Below are 17,833 nucleotides of genomic sequence, written 5' to 3'. Positions count from 1 at the left end.
TAGTCAAGCTATAATAGGCTAAATTTCCTTATTCTGATATTGTTGAGGAATAAGTTGGTTATTTTGGATTGGGAAAATATTATTATTATCAATTGAGGAATGAAATCTATTATTTATTTATATGAGTGAGTAAGAATTTATTCTGGGCACGTGATGGGAATAAATTTTTTTTTTTTTCATCATGTGATTATATTCTTGCTTGCTTGTTTCTACTTGCACGTTGATGCGAATATATTTCACATGGATGATTGTGTGATTATTAGAGAACACTTCATGTTGGAACTAATAGTGAAATTGTTTGTTGATGCGATCTTTAATGATCAAATCAAATGTGCCTTATTAGATGGACATGTAAGTTGTGCTGAAACCTAAAGTAGAGTTACGTTAAGTTTCAGTCGCGAAGTAGAGTGTCAAACAATAATGATGCCTTAGCTTTTGCTATTTGCCTATTGGTAGAGAATTTGACTCAAGAAAGACCCAAGAGTACCGATTTTTGATAGGGACATATTTAAGAGACTAGCTAAGATTAAACCACCGTACCTTAAGGGGTAAGCTGACCCTATCCTCTTAAAGAGTTGGATTAGGGAGTTTGAAAAGATTTTTGGGGCCGCGAACTGTCCTGAGAATATGAAAGAAGGGCAAGTTATACTAAATCTGAAAGATGAGACTGACTTATAGTAGAAAGAGAATGAGACTAGACCTAGTATTATGAAAAAGTTTATTTGGGAATCCTTTATTGCTGCTTTAAGAGAAAAATTTTACCCTGCTTTTATGAGGAAACTAAAAGCCCAGAAGTTTATCAACCTTAGGATGGAGAGCATGACTATCTCTAAGTATTATAGCAAGTTCATAGGATTGTCTAGATTTGCAGTTGAAGTAGTAGCCACTGAGGAGTTAAAGGCTCGGTGATTTGAGCAAGGTTTGACTAAGGAAACTCAATTGGGGTTTAGTAGATTTTGAAGTGTTTGATTTGCCTATTAGCTTACCTATTGGAGAAATCATAAGGTGTGCCAAGTTGTTTAAAAACCTGCCTTTAAACATAGGAGGATGTGTCTTTCCGTCTGACTTGATAGAATCTAATTTGGGAGACCTAGATGTGATTCTTGGGATGAACTGGTTGAGTCTTTACAAGGCTAACATTGATTGTGAGGTTCAAAAGGTAGTGTTGAGAAATCCTTCGGGAAAATTGACCTCATATAGACGTTTTGGGAAACCCAAGAAGTTTGGAGTTATCTCTGCTATGCAAGTGCAGAAGTTGATGAGAAAGGGGTGTGAGCTATTCTTCTGTAGCGTGCAGGATGTGAGTAAGGAAGCTGAGTTAAAACTTGAGGATGTTCCAATAGTAAGAGTTTATGGATGTATTTCCGAGTGAAATTTCAGGTATGCCCCTGCAAGGCTGTTGATTTACCATAGACTTAGTTCCTGGAACTGCACCTATATCTAAGGCACCTTAAGAATGGCACCTCCTGAGATGAGTGAGTTAAAGACGCAATTGCAAGAACTTTTGGATAAAGGTTATATAGCCTAGTGCATCCCTTGGGGAGCTCCTGTATTGTTCGTGAAGAAAAAGGATGGGAGTATGAGGTTATGTATCGACTATAGGGAGTTGAACAATGTTACCATCAAGAACAAGTACCCTTTGCCTAGAATAGATGACCTATTCGATCAACTGAATGGAGCGAGTGTGTTCTCGAAGATTGACTTACGTTTAGGATATCATCAATTGAGGGTAGCCGATAAGGATGTACCTAAGACTGCCTTTAGAACGCGTTATGGTCACTACGAGTTCACTGTAATGCCATTTGGGTTAACCAATGCTCCTGCGATATTTATGGACTTGATGAATAGGATCTTTCATGAGTTTTTGGATAAGTTCGTAGTGGTTTTCATTGATGACATTTTGATATATTCGAGGAATGAAACAGCATGATGAACATTTAGGATTATTTTGGAGACTTTGAGAAGAACCATTATATGCCAATTCTCTAAGTGTGAGTTTCGTTTGGAGAAAGTAGCATTTTTGGGTCATTTTGTGTCTAAGGAAGGAGTCTCAGTAGATCCTGCAAATTCAAGCTGTGAGTGAGTGGCCAACTCCAAAGAGTGTGTCAGACATTAGGAATTTCTTGGGTTTAGCTGGCTATTATAGGAGATTTGTGAGAGATTTCTCGAAGATAGCAAGACCTATGACTAATTTGATGAAAAAGGAGTCCAAGTTTGAGTGGAATGAGAAGTGTGAGGAAGCTTTTCAGATCTTGAAGGATCGTTTAACCACTGCACCTGTTTTAACCCTACCTGATGGGAATGAGGGATTTGAGGTCTATAGTGATGCTTCGAAAAATGGTTTGGGTTGTGTGTTGCAACAGAATGGTAAGGTAATAGCTTATGCGTCGCGTCAATTGAAACCTTATGAGGCTAATTACCCTACCCATGATTAGAGTTAGCTGCCATAGTGTTTGCATTGAAAATTTGGAGACATTATCTTTATGGAGCAACTTGCAAGATATTTACAGACCATAAGAGTTTGAAGTCATTTTACCAAAAAGACTTGAATATGAGGCAAAGAAGATGGCTAGAGTTGATTAAGGATTATGATCTAGATATCCAGTATCATGAGGGGAAAGCAAATGTGGTTGCTGACGCCTTGAGTCGAAAATCGAGTCATAGCTTGAGTGCTTTGATAGTCCCTGAGGAGTTGTGTGAGATATGCAAAGGTTGAGCCTAGAAATTTTAAATCCTGGGGAAAGTGAGGCTAGACTTAGTAATCTTTCTTTGGGAGTGTCAGTTTTCGACGAGATTATTGAGGGTCAAGTCGGGGATGAGCACTAGACAAGATCAAGGAGAAAATGAAGCAAGGTAAGGAAGTAGACTTCAAGATTCATGATGATGGGAGTCTAAGGTTTAAAGGGAGGTGGTGTGTACCACAGAAGTGAATGACCTTAAGAGACGTCTTATGGACGAGGGCACAATATCCATATTCTGTGCACCCTGGGGTGACAAGTTGTACAAAGACCTTAAGGTGATCTATTGGTGGCCAAACATGAAGCGAGAGGTAGCTGAGTATGTGTCTAAGTGCTTGACCTGTCAGAAAGTGAAGATTGACCATAAGAGACCCATGGGGAAAGTTCAATCGTTAGAGGTCCCTGGATGGAAGTGGGATTCTATTTTTATGGACTTTGTGACTGCCTTACCCAAGACGAGAGAGTGGAAATGAACCATTTGGGTTATTGTGGATAGACTGACCAAGTCCGCCTGTTCATACCTATTAAGGAGACATGGAAAAAGAAGCAACTCGCTAAGACCTATATCAACATGTAGTGAGATTGCATGGAGTTCCAAAGGACATTATCTCGGATCGTGACTCTAGATTTCTATCTAAGTTTGGAAAAAGGTCCAATAAACCTTGGGACAACATTGAAATGAGTACCGCCTTTCACCCTGCGACCGATGGTCAGACTGAGAGGACTAATCAACTATGGAAGATATGTTAAGGCTTGTGCAATTGATTTTCAAGGAAGTTGGGAGGACCAATTAGATTTGATTGAGTTTTCTTACAACAATAGTTACCATGCGAGTATAAAGATGGCACCATTTGAGGCATTATATGGACGGAAGTGTAGAAGTCCCATTTGCTGGAATGACTTTAGCGAAAATATAGTTTTGGGGACTGAATTTATTGAGGAGACCGTCAAGAATGTCAATTGATTCAGGCTCGAATACAAGCTGCCAAGATAGGCAGAAAAGTTATGCAGATTTAAAACCGCGAAGATGAGTTTGCTGTAGGTGATAAAGTATTCTGAAAGTATCACCCACTAAAGGCTGTTATGAGATTTGGGAAAAAGGGCAAGCTAAGTGCTAAATATGTAGGCCCATATGAGATTTTGGAGCGCATTGGGAAAGTAGCTTATAGATTGGCATTGCCAATGGAGTTTGAAAAGATGCATGATGTATTTCATATATCCCAACTTAACGCTACATCCCTGATGAGCGTCATGTGTTAGAGCCTGAAAGAGTTCAGATAGATAGTAGCCTCACATATGAGGAAAGACCTGTCAAGATTCTCGACAGGAAAGTGCGTAGTACGCGCAACAAGATGTTCATATTGTCAAAGTTCTTTGGTCTAACCACAGTCAGGAGAGGCAACGTGGGAAGCCGAAGAGGATATGAAGAAAAAGTATCCAGACCTATTCCTTGAGGTGAGTTACGAGGGCGTAACTCGTTTTCTTTAAGGGGGGTAGAATGCGATAAATTTCGCGCTTTTGTCTATTTTTATGAGATTTTCATGTATATGTATGCCTATGTGGGCATTTTGCACATATGTTAGTGCAAAAGAGGTAGAGTCTCCGCATAAGAAAAGTGTTCATAAGTAACACAAGTGTTTTAAAAAATGGGAAGGTGCAAAAGAGGCACTATCTTTCTTCAAAAGTTTTCGAAATGTTGAGTTCAAACTTTTGTAAAGTACGAGGGTTTTGTGTTAACTTTCGGGACGAAACTTCTTTTAAGGGGGTAGACTGTAATCCCCCACAATTTTTAAAGAATTTTCATAAATATTAAAGTATTTATGTAGTTATATTTAAATCCAAATGAGTTTGGAAAATGATTTGACTTTTAAAAAGGGTTGACTATTTTAAAAGTCAACTAAAAATATTTTTCATAGCTTAATAAAATTTGTAATGTTTTAATTAAGCATGTTTTAATAAGAGTTTTAATTATTAAAAGCGTATTTGAAAAGGAAGCTTAATGGAATCGAAAGCCCAAAAGTGATAAAAAGGGAAAGGTTATTTGATGACTAAAGTCCTAATGAGCCCATCTTATTAGTCATCAAAGTTTCATTTATTAAAATCTCTTTTCCTAAGCCCAAAAGGAAAAGCCTCTATTTAAATATCCTAAAAACCCAAATTTTACCCTACACACTTTATTTCTCTCTCCTCTTCACACGTGATTTCCTCTCTCTCTCTCTCTTCACTCGACGCTTCTTTCCTTCTCTCTCCTCCTTTGTGTGCCATTCTTGATTTCCTCTCAAAAGTTCGTTTCTTCTTCTTCAAGTAACGTTTCTTGTTGAACAAGAAACGTCACAAATCCTTTCAAGTGCCAAGAAACGGGCTGCCGCCGGTCCCTGCTGCTGCTATTGCTGTCGGCGCCTTCCTCTTCTCCATTGTTGTGGTTGATTTTCTTTCTTCCTCTCTAAGATTCCATTAAAGTAATAGTTTTTATGTTATTTTATTATTAATTAGCATGTTTATGATTTAAATTATTGTTTTATATGCAATATGAATTTCGGCTATCATATATATAATTACAATAAATTTCATATTTATTATATTAAGTTATTTTTAGTTTTTCTCATGAAATTTATAGTTTTTAGGGTTTTTAATTACTAGAAACTATATATATATAAAGTATAAATCATGAGATTTGGTTAGTACATAATTTTATATGTATTGTATATATTTTCAGAAGATTTATTAAATATTATAAATGCTGTAATTTCATAAAATAAGTATTTTAAGGGTTTTAAATGATTTTTAATCACTAGAATAGTTGTACTATACTAGGGATTAAAAATAACGAAAGTTTGGTACGTAAAAACGATTTTAAAACACGTTTAAGGGGGTTTTGATCGTTTTAAAGTTGCTGTAAATTTTTAGTTCGAGTATTTATTTTCATTATTTTATTTTCTAGGCGGAGATTTCGTAGTATGAGACTTTTAGCGAGTAAAAGTGGCCTACAGATTTGTTTATACAAGGTACGTACATTATCTACGTGTTATATGATTTAGAAGCATGCTCTAAGAGTATTTTTATTTATTAGTATCATGTATAGGACTCTATTTGTTCATATATATGATTACTGGAATTGTTTTACATGTTATTTGCCTGTGTGCTACATGTAAACTAGAAGTTTTTATGATTATAAATGTTTGTATAGAAGTTTGATGCAAACAGGAAAAGTCAAGTTTATTTATTAATTCGTGAGTGAATTAATATAAGTTAGATTGAATCATGTTTACATGGATTCTTGAGTATTATTATTATCTTATAAGAACCGTGGATCTTATTTGGTAAGTTACAAGTTATACCTATATAAAGGTAAAGTTTATTGTTGGCTAGGTTCAACAAGCAAGTTAGTAAAGTATAAAAAGAAGTTAAAGGAGTCTTGATTGATAAGTTGTGAACACTTGTTAATCCAAAGATAAAAAGGAATTCTGTTATGATTGTGTGATTATTAGTTATGTGTTATTTGCTTGGTTGGTGTCAACACAAGTAATAAAATATATTCAACGTAAAGTGAAACGAGAATAGGTTATAGACTTTAGACTGGTGCACGTCTAGAGTTGGACACTAAGGGTTGGAGTACATGGTGGTAGCCCATGGCTTTTCTAGGAATGGATTGATCACCATCCCTCTTTTAGTTCAAAGGTTCCTCGATATCGCAAGTCATTTTGGAATATGTGGTAGCTCCCATATCTCCTATTTTAGATAAGTCAACTCGTCCAATAACTATTCCATTTGAAGAAATAAATAAAGTTTAGAGTCCAGTTGCAGATCATTATTATATGTTTATATTATTATTTATCCTTGCAAGTTATATTTTCGTAGTATCATGTTTAGGATTATTTACGTCTGATATGTAGTACTCAGCTTTGCTGATTACGTGCTTGTTGTGTTTGTGATCATGGCTTTGCCTATTGATCCTGTGGTGATCCTTCGGGGGAGCAGAGTCAAGACAGCATTGACATTACAGGTTCACAGATGCATCTCATTGGGAATCTGGAATGGAGAGACTCTTGTATTACTAGTAGCATTTAAGTTGTTTTCGTAGGAACTTATGTTTTCAGACAATAGTTTTAAGTTGGTGTGTTTTGTTTCTGACATTGTTTTTGGTTTCATAAGTTTTAATAAAGCTGTTTTAGAAAGTTGTTTTCCGCTGCAAAATTCTGAGTAAGTCGAAACGTTATCACACGGGCGATAATGCCTGGGTAATTCTCTAAGGTTTATTATGAAAGTATTTTCTAGAAAAAGAGAATTATCGGGGTGTTACAGTGCAGGGGTGGGCAGGGGGGTGTGCAGGGGTGGGCAGGGGTGTGTGCAGGGGTGGGAAGGGCTGGGGTGGGCTGGGGGGTGGTCAGGGAATTAATTTTCAAAAAAAAAAAAAAAATTTAAAACAAGAAGGGTTGCGCTTCAAGCGCAATCCTTCTAAGCATGAAGGGCTGCGCTTTTTTAAACAAGCGCAGCCCTTCATGCTTACAAGGGGTGCAACCCTTCAGCCCTTCAAGCTTAGAAGGGTTGCGCTTTTACCTAAAAAGCGCAACCCTTCTAAGAATGAAGGGCTGCGCTTTTTAGGTAAAAGCGCAGCTCTTCGTTGTGAAGGGCTGCGCTTTTCAAGCGCAACCCTACTTAAAAAGTGAAGGGCAGCTATTGAAAGGGTTGTTGTCTAAAAGCGCAGCCCTAAGGGCCTTTTTTAGCGCAACCCTTCCTTATTTTTTCACTAGTGTATAACTCTTCTAGACATCCATACCAAGTAGTTCAAGCTTTGGTTCCAGTATTTAGACCATAAAATCATAGAGAAAACCTTGATGAAAGATTACATAATGTTGTAAGTTCAACAGACACCTCTTGTGTTTAAGCTTAGTTTTTCATATCTAAAAGCTTGTTTAAACTAATCTTTAGGATTTTATATATTCAGGGGAAGATGTAGGAGTAGATGATCAATTGGATTAAGAAGTTTCGTTGAGCTAAGCATCTTTAGTGAAGTACACACTTGGTTTCGTTTCAACCTAGAGATTTCCCTACCTATAGTTGGGTGATTGTTTCTTTCTAATGTAAACCATGTTTAGAAAATGAATTTACTTATGATATGTATTTTGTTATGTGTATATTGAGTATATAACATGGATATAGCATGCCGGGGTTCAATAGAGATGTTTTATTTGACCTAAACAACACTTATACACTAAATCATTACGATTATGCTTCTAAATTAAAGGTGTTTAGTACATGGACTTGTGGAGTAATTGTGATGATTGAGCTGGAGTTATTATGTTGTTGTTGTTGTGGAGTTATTGTGGTGGGTATGGTGAAGTTATTGTGGAGTTGTTATGGTGGTTGTGGTGGATGTTGTTGGGTTGTTGTTATCATTGTTACGTTGTTGTTTTTGTGGTTGTGTCGTTGTAGTGGTGGTGGTGATGCATTGTTGTTGATGATGCTTTGTGGTTGTTGGTCGTTGTTGTTCCTGTTGGTTGTTGTTATACTATTGTTATGGTGGTTGCCATTGTGGTGGTTTCTGTTGTTTGTGGTGGAGGTGGTATTATTATTGTTTGTGTTGTTGTTATTGTGTTGTTGTATTACTGTTGTTATTGTATCGTTCTTATTGGATAGTCATTGTTGATGATGCGAGGGAAGTCATAGTCTTAGAATTGGGAGTCTGTTATAATTATTGTAGTTCGAATTGATATGTATGAAGTCGAGCTATGAGTTATGGGATTGACTTCGTTAATTTCTATTTGCGGGATTTAGTTTGATTAGCATAGTGGTTGCGTTCCAAGAAGTTAATTAGAATAGTTAAGATTGGTTGTTGATTATTGTTATTATAATAAGGTGATTATTGGAGGATGATTTTGGAATGGAGTATCATTCGGAATTGTCAAGGAGATTATATTGTTGTAATTGTTATACGGTTGATTAAGGATTTGAGTGCAAGATAGAAATCAGTTTTGAGGTTTATTTATATGTCGAGTTAGCTTTATATTCTCAATATATATTTATTGTTAGCCAAATTATGTTCTTAATTTATGTAAGGTTGTGAGTTATGTTTAGTTGGTTTAGTTATATAATTTAGAATTATGATTATGAATTGGGATGCTAGTCGATGTAGCTAATATCATCGAAGGTATATATATTAATTAAGGATTAAGGAAATTAGAATGTTAAAGGTTGATAATTTGTGAATTGAGAATTAGTTATGGTTATGTTTTCTAGTTTAGATTAGTCTAAGTTTGGTGATTGATTATTGATGTTATTGTGAGGTGGTTGTTGGAGGATGGCTATGTAGACGTATATAATTCAAGATGATATGGAAAATCAAGTTATGACTCTTGGAAGTTTCGTATAATTGTTATAAAGCTGAGGTAACCTTTATGTTCATTAAAATATATTTAAATGCTCCTGTGTGCCTTATATTGAATTTTAGATATCATATATCGTTTATAGTAATGGTCATGATTATAGATGCATCTCTATGAATTGCTATTGGATTGTTATAAAAGTATCCTTTTGTTCAATTATTGGAATTGTTCGAAAATACTAAGTTTCTTACAATATGATTTGGTATAATAATGAGGAAATGATTCAGATATGAGTTAAGACCAAATTACGTCAGATATTGTGTTATGTTATGAGTATTGAGGATTACAATATGAATCATTAAATATCTTATATTATAAATATGAAAGTGAGGCATGAACATGCACCCGAGTTAGGGTGGGTGGAGTCCCTAACTGTTGCCTTCCAGGAAGGGCGAATTCCTGGCGTTATAAGACATGTCCAGTTAAGTCTTGCAAGCAAAACAGTAAAAGTTGGGGTGACGACCCTCAATAGTTTGGAGACAACTGGTACTGCGTGGTACCCCTCTCCATTCGCGTTCATGCCAAACATTTGATTTTGTGAAACTATAGTAACTGAGTTGAATGTGATTATTTGTTATTATAACTATGTGTTAGTTTTCAAAATACACCTAAACTTGTATATTCTATTAAACAGTGTGTACTCAGCTTTGCTGATTGTTTTGTCATTTATGTGGCCTGTCACTTGGTGGGTGACAGAGTCAAACTTTGTTGTAGGATTGTGTTGGGAGCCAGAATCGAGCTGAGAGCAAATTTATGATTCAAATTGTGTATTAGGGGATAAATTCCGATATCTAAGCTTGTGTATAGAAGAGTTTATTTAAAATTACTTACAATATGGATGTTTGTGATGGAATTTGAGATTGAATGATTATGTAATTAAAGTCTTATATAAAGGATTTTGTTTTAAGCATTAATTGTGATTAGTGAATCTTAAGTGTGTTTAGCTAGCAGTTCGGGAATCGGGCTGTTACAAGAATGCTTAAGCCTTGCATTTATTTTCAAGGGGATAAGTGCAGTGGTAGCACGCCCGTCGAGTCGAACCCTCGTGGAGTTTCCCCCATCTCGAGTTTTATTAAATAAATAAGGGTTCGAGTTACTATAGCGTGTTTTTATTTCGCCTACGTGGGATAAGCGTGTATTAGATTTGACTATCCCATTTTAATGGTTTTTGTACTGAAAACGTTTTAAAGTTGCCGACAATTCTTTAATTGAAGAATCATGAACCTAGTTGTATATTGGGAAATCGTAGGGATAGAGTAGGGACTTATCCAATGTAGATTTTCCTGTCATGACTCCATAGATGGTCAAAGTGCTTCAAAGATTGAGTTCAGGGTTTTTATTTATAACATTTACGTGTAATCCTAAGTGGCCAGAGATCACTATCATATGCGGAGTTTTTAAGATGAAACTAGACTAGCTGGTGAAAGATTTAAGAGATCGCAAAATATTTGCAGGGTTAGGACTGGTATGTTATAGATCGTCCTTATATCTTTTTTTTGTTTAAATTTCATTGTTATAGTTATATATTGTATATAATATGAATATGAAAACTTATTTTGTTGATTTTCAGTGGTATATACAGTTCAACTCCAAAAGCATGATTTGACGTACGCTCATATTTTGTTGTTCACGCATCAAGATGACAAATACCCTATTGCTTCAGATATTGATAAGATTATTTGTGCTGAGCTGCCCGATCAAGAATGAAGATCAAGCTGACGGTGAGTACATGATGCACGGTCGATGTGGTGCAGTAAACACAAATACTCTGTGTATAATTGACAAGCAATGTAGTAAGCATTTTCCCAAGAGGTTCATTGATGCCACTAAAGTGGATGATGAAGGATATCCAGTGTACAGGCGAAGAGATAATGGATCTACATTTGACAAGAGTTGATAATCGGTATGTTGTTCCATATAATGCTGAATTGTTTTGTAAATATCAAGGACATATCAACATTAAATGGTGTAATTAATCAAGATTAATTAAATATTTGTTCAAAGATATAAACAAGGGTCATAATAGGGTTACAGTTGCGGCTTATCAAGATAAACAGAAGAAGGTGAAGCGTAGAAGAGATAAAGATGTACTTTGATTGCATATTTCGGCGTGTGAAGCAATTTTGAGGATTTTTGGATTCAACATTCATTATCAAGCACCTGATAAAAACATACCTCATATTCACATACAAAATTCTTATCTTAGATGCAATGTAATGAAAAATATGAAGAAGCTAGAGAGCTTACTTATGTGGAGTTCCCTACAAAATTTGTGTGGAAGCAGGCTCAGAGAGAGTGGACACCAAGAGCTAAAGGTTTCACAATAGGACGAATCTACCACGTCTTACCAGGATCTGGAGAGAAGTTCTATCTTAGAACTTTACTCAATTTTGTAAAAGCCGCGACATGCTACGAAGACATTAGAACGGTTGATTGTGTAGTGTATCCTACATTCAAGGAAGCTTGCTACACAAGGGGGTTACTTAATGATGACAAGGATTATGTTGACGCAATAACAAAAGCAAGTTTTAGAGAATCAAGGTACTACCTAAGACATTTGTTCTCCATGTTACTATTATCTGGGAGTATGTCGAAGCTGGATGAAGTTTGACAGAAGACTTGGCAGATACTGTCTGATGTCATTCTTTTCAAGCAGCGTGCTATTCAAAAAAATAAAGGTAAACAACTACAATAACATTGTTGAATCAATAGTAAGATATTTATAAGCAACGTGCATACTTAATATAGGTTACTGTATTATTTTTTATATGTTTTTACAGATCTCTAGTTAACTGACGATCAAATTGAAGTTTTTGCATTGGCCGGGATTGAAACCATACTCCAAAGTAATGGTACCAGCTTGCGTAGATTCAGTGAAATGTCTTTTACAGATGAACTAATCATGTTTGAAAGAAATAACAAGCTCATAGCCGACAAGCTTTCTTATGATGTAGAGGAAATAACCTCAGAACATGACAAATTGTATAAAGGTTTGACTGATGAGCAGTCGATGATCTATCAGGAAGTATTGGATGTTGTGTCGAGTCAAGGAGCTGTATTTTTCGTTTACGGCTACAGAGGGACGGGTAAAACATATGTTTGGAAGACATTATGTGCTGCAATAAGAAAGATGGGCGAAATTGTATTGTCGGTAGCTTCGAGTGGAATTGCTTCTCTCCTCCTTCCACGAGGAAGAACAACTCATTCTAGATTTGGTATCCCTTTGAATGTAACTGAGAATTCTACTTGCGCCTGCATTCAACCTGGGTCGAATTTAGTTGCTCTTCTTATTAAGACAAAATTTTGGGATGAAGCTCCAATGATGCATAAGTATTATTTTGAAACACTTCTTAGAAGTTTGAGGGACATAATGAGGTCGGTTGATAGGGATAACTTGCATCGACCTTTTAGAGGTAAAGTGATGGTATTCGATGGTGATCTCATGCAGATATTATCAGTTGTACTGAAAGGAACTAGCCAAGATATCATGTTCGCCACCGTTAATTCGTCTTACTTATGGGATTCGTGTAAGGTGCTAAGACTTACTCGCAATATGAGATTACAATCAGGATCTTTGAAATCTTAGTTGATGAATTGCGAGAATTCTCAAAGTGGATAATAAGCGTAGGAGACGGAAAGTCCAGAGGTCCTAATGATGGTGAAGTTGTTATCAAGATTGCAAAAGATATCCTTATAGATCCTAGGGCAGATCCAATCTCAGCAGTTGTTGATAGCACGTACCCAAACCTACATGAGCATATTTGGGAAGCTAAATATTTCCAAGAAAGAGTTATTTTGGCCCCAATAAATGAGATAGTGGAGATAGTAAATGATCATATTCTATCTACCATTCATGGAGAAGAGAAAGTCTATTTGAGTTCAGATGCTATAAACAAAAAGGAACGAAACTTTGGAGTCCATGAAATATACTCCACTGAATTCCTCAATACAATAGATGCTCAGGTCTCCCAAATCATAGCATACGATTAAAGGTTGGTGCGCAAGTTATGCTTTTAAGGAATATTTATCAAACATCTAGATTATGTAATGACACGAGGTTAGTAATCAATCAGTTAGGCAATCGTGTTATTAAAACTACTGTTCACCAAATTTCCTATCAAATTTCATAGACGTCAATTTCCTTTAATAGTTTGTTTTGCTATGACTATAACTATAAGTCAATGATAATCTTTATCTCATGTAGGTATGTATCTCCTGAAACCTGTTTTCAGCCATGGTCAATTTTATGTTGTTGAATCCAAAGTTACGAGCAAATAAGATCTCAAGATCCTTCCTTTTGATAAAGAATATGATGTGTGTACAAGTACAACAAATGTAGTTTACAAGAAAGTATTTGCAAATATATAAATTGATTTAAAAAATTATATTTGTAATTAATGTTCTTTCATATATGATGCTTTTATGATTTTGCGTTATTTGCATCATTGTTATTTATTAACTATTCTTTAATTATGTTATAAAACAATAAATAAACGCACGGATCCTAAAAAGTAACATGCACCGGAGTACTTCCCAAGTGCTTCTACATTGTATAGATAATTGTTAAATAGTTAGTGGATTCTCTAATTATCTAAAGATGAAGTTATGTAAAGTTGTTTCGATTGTGCTATTGCTTTACTTCTATGTTTTGTTGGCATTACTTTTGCACCTGAAGAGTTGTCTTCCAACCCTTCTCACTTAATCACATTTCTGGTGGTTAATAGAATTTAAATTGCAAATGGAAAAAAGAAAAATTATACATATATTTTGAAGCAAAAGGAGTATGTGCGCACGCTTGTGTGTAAATATGGACATGGATGAAGTTCAACAAAATGAGATATACTACCAAGAGTCGCCAAAATTTTGACATCTCAATAGGCTCAGGCCTCAGCCATATTTTGTAAAACATATTTAACCTTAGGACAAAACTTACAAATGGTAAAAACTTACCACATCTGGGGCACCATCCTACTCCTTGCACCCATACAAAATGCAATAAAAGTAGGAGTGGGCCCCACATAATACATACCAATAAATATAGGGACTAATTTTTTTTGATGAGAAATAAATATAGGGACTAATAACTGCAAAACGAGGTAGATATCTCAGAACTGTTGACACAAAAATCACCTATGACAAACACATTTGTAACGGTAAGCACTGTTCAAAGGGTCATTGCCATCAACCGGAATCTGTTCAGCTCGGCACCTGTATTTGCATCCTCGACACTCGTTATAGGTACATGTAGGTGCAGTTGATCCTATTAACATTCTCTTTGTCTTTAAGTCCTTGGATTTGCCATGAAACCCCTATTCTCCGAATGGGGAAAGATGAATGCATTTACAAATTACAATACAAGCAGATATTGACAATATACAAAGAACATAAAAGGACTTTCTTTACCTGGAAATGTAATTTCCTTGTGGCCAGGTTTAGATTAGATGCAGATATATGACTCTCAGTTGACTCTGAATAAGAGGCAATCACTGCACAAATATTTTTAAAAAAAATCAGAAATTTTCTCCATATCTGCTAGGCAAGCACAAAGACAAAGTAAGTCTAGCAACCATAACAGACCAAAGAATGTTTCTTTTTTACTTATCCTTTTCTTTCAAGGTATTGGCCCCAAATCCTGGACTAAGTGCAACAAATCAATCTAGGCCTCCTATTCTTATGACGTATGCCAGACGTAGACAAAGGGGCACTAGAAGGGAGAATGGAAATATCACCTAATGGTCAGGGTCAGATGGCAGGGAATATTCAGAATAGCAGAGAATATTCAGAAGGTACCATAATTTGTTAGCAGGAGACTGTGAGGTGGCAGCTACTGCTGTAAGGAATGAATGGATGAACGGTAGGTCTATATATAAGGGGGTTAGAAAGAGATATAGGTATCCAGAAATTGAGAGTAATTTAGTGTAAGTGGGAGAGTTTTTGGCCTCTCCATGCCCTTATTTATCTTGTAACTCCCTCTACTATTAATCAAATATTCTGCTTCCCTCATTATTGTTCTTACTGTTCTTATCTTTCTGCCAGTGCTAACTAAGTTTGTCATAGGAGGTTCAATTTGTTATACTAAGCAATGCAAGTAGAGACTTTATAAGAAAATCCACTACCTAGGAAAAAAATTGAAAAGTGTGAAATCTTACAGTTGTAAACTTGTTACTAGTTACAAGATTTAAGGGAGTAATTTTTTGTCAATGCTCAGAGATAGTGATGGACTTTAAGACTATATGAGTGGCTAATTTGCTGTGAAGTCCAGAATTGTATGCAAAATTTAATAGTTGTTCTCAAAACAGGTACTGCAACTGTTTACTGCTATTCAGTTGTCACATATTCTAAAGTACAGGACCCGTGGTTCAACAGATTTTGTCTTTAGGTCAGAAAAAATCATGGGCTTGATTAAGTGAAAACTGGTAGGCTTTGTTAAACTTTAGAGAATTCCTATTTTCCTTCAGAAGGTAAGTGAGCAGCAGAGCAGGGAGTTATGCTTGGTTTCTACTAGTGTTATTTACTGACGAGACAAGGAACAAAATGAATTTCCAGAAACAACCATGTTGATGAAGGTATCAGTTTCTGACTCAGTAGGTCCACTTCCAGTACCAGTTTTATCGGAGTTACCATTAAAGTAGCCGTTGAGTCGCTGTTTGTGAGTCATGAAAGATACATATCTAGCACCTATTTGATCTCATTAAAAATTAAGGTACGCAACAACTATATATTTGTAATGTTCACATGATAGTGTGTTGGCCTGTCACATCCATAGCTAATTTAGCCAATAATTTCCTTATCAGTAGCATGACACCAGAGTTGTGCTCAAAGCAGATAAAAAGGAGCCCAAATAATTTATAACTTAAAGGATGCATACAATGGCCTTTGTTTAGCAAAATTGATCTTGTATCTTTCAGTTTTCACAGATTATCTCCTTATCTGTAGTCTATCACTAATGAAGAAAGAAAACTTCTAACCTATTTACTTGATCTTTCCTCTCATTAGCTTTATCTGGACCTTTTTTTTCAAAAGTAAAGTTGATAAGGGCCGTTTCAAACAATGTTCTCTGGTGCTGCAAGTGAAGACAATGTACAGCAGATCGCCTTACCCTGCCCGCTCAGAGCAGGAACTTCTTTAAAAGCTTCGGAGTGATTACGCCTTAATCATGCATACAAAGAAGATGAAGAACTCCTCTATGGCTTTAGCCTTAAGCCCTTAAGAATGTAATCTTTTTTACAGTAATATATGCAAATTAGAAAAGAAAAGTGATGTTGACTACATGCATTTTAGTTATTGACATAAAGATAAATGAATACGACATTTAAGTTGCGCAAAGAGGAGCTAGAGAACACTAGTGCAGGAGAAAGTAGATTTTGATGCTCCATAAACCTAGAGATATACATATTAGACAGCTCAATACCAATGAAAAGAAAACCCAGGTCATAATATCCATACTGCATAGACAAGAATCACAGACAAGTTAAAAGTTATGGAAGAACTGGCAAACCGATCCTTGTACTTACAGCCAAACCAAAGACAAACGGTTCTTAAAAGACACAAACGAAATCAGTTTTACAAAGTACACCATCTTTTCAAGAATTCATTGGTATACGTGTGATACAAACAAGACACAAGCATAATGATAGCACATCAGAACTTCTCTGAGCTCAACAAAAAAAGAAACAAGAATGCAGAATAGCCATACATATGGTAATGCCAAGATAGAGGAAAACAATAACCTGGGTTCACCAGCAATGTGGCAATTAAAATTGTCACGACAACCAAAAACACCCTGTTGGCTTGTTCACCCACCGGCATTATCGTTGCCATTAAAACCACCCTCAAACTTTTTAATACTGATGGACAAATATTTCTGAGGCTAATCCTCCAAGTAAAGGATTATGTAGGATGGGCAGAGGATGAATAATATAAAAAGATAGGAGCAAGAAATCGTGGGCGAATAATGACCATTGATCCCATTTCCTTAGCATATGCAAATAGATAGATAGATAAATAGATAGATAGAGCAACAAGCATACTAAACCAATTTGAGGTCCCCCCATTTATCCCCAAAATGACAAAGGTGGGGGGCTCAAACCATACTACCAACTAGCAAAAGAACTATTATATGTATCTGAATTCGAACTCAATGAACACGCGTTATTCTCTATAATACATAATTACAAAAAATTCAGACAGCATCTTCAGTCTTGGTTTCATTGTTTTTCCTTTTATTTGGGTCCACTCCTTCCTCCCCACAATTTTACTGTCATTCGATGCAAAATCTTGCAGGATTTGGGGCCCATGAATTCGTGATTATTCTGGGTTCATTCAAAATGGACTGTAATTCAGTAATCCTGGCACGTGAACTTTGCCGGTTGCGGAACTAAGCTTGTTGATTTTTGTAAATAGCATTTTCAAATTAACCAGAGGTACAATAATAATAATAATGATAATGTTGCAGTAGCGGATGCAATTCAAACAAACTGGGTTGTCATTTTGGAAGATTTGAGCAGAAACTTCGAATTTAAAATTGTACAAGTGAAGATATGAAAAAAGAAAAAATACACCAGAAATTTACCTTGATGTAATCGAATTTGACGTGAATCTGATTTCAAAAAGAGGCCTCTTTCTTCCTCCTTTGCAAGGTCGTGGATAATAAATGCTGCATTAAGAACAATTTATAGTTGCTTTCACTCAAAATAAGTCAATATCTCTCAA

At 35.8% G+C, this 17,833-nt stretch overlaps 2 protein-coding genes across 2 annotated transcripts; one reads left to right on the top strand and one right to left on the bottom strand.

Annotated features, from left to right (window-relative positions):
- The first annotated feature begins 10,760 nt into the window (after window positions 1–10,760).
- On the top strand, window positions 10,761–12,707 carry LOC104908310 (uncharacterized). Its single transcript, XM_010697401.1, has 5 exons — window positions 10,761–11,013; window positions 11,126–11,208; window positions 11,328–11,662; window positions 11,718–11,799; window positions 11,910–12,707. The coding sequence occupies exons 1-5, from the start codon at window positions 10,761–10,763 to the stop codon at window positions 12,705–12,707; spliced, it is 1,551 nt and encodes a 516-aa protein (XP_010695703.1).
- Window positions 12,708–13,939: 1,232 nt separating this feature from the next.
- Window positions 13,940–17,123, bottom strand: LOC104908305 (hypothetical protein). The gene is made up of 3 exons (XM_010697398.4): window positions 16,852–17,123; window positions 14,525–14,607; window positions 13,940–14,430 (listed from the first exon to the last, which is right to left on the bottom strand). The coding sequence occupies exons 1-3, from the start codon at window positions 16,940–16,942 to the stop codon at window positions 14,248–14,250; spliced, it is 357 nt and encodes a 118-aa protein (XP_010695700.1). The 5' UTR covers window positions 16,943–17,123; the 3' UTR covers window positions 13,940–14,247.
- Window positions 17,124–17,833: the final 710 nt, after the last annotated feature.

The sequence above is a fragment of the Beta vulgaris genome, chromosome 5 (genome assembly GCF_026745355.1).
Source record: "Beta vulgaris subsp. vulgaris cultivar EL10 chromosome 5, EL10.2, whole genome shotgun sequence".
Classification (NCBI taxonomy): domain Eukaryota; kingdom Viridiplantae; phylum Streptophyta; class Magnoliopsida; order Caryophyllales; family Amaranthaceae; genus Beta; species Beta vulgaris.
The sequence above is the reverse complement of the archived record's forward strand: the minus strand, read 5'-3'. Positions and strand labels throughout refer to the sequence as shown.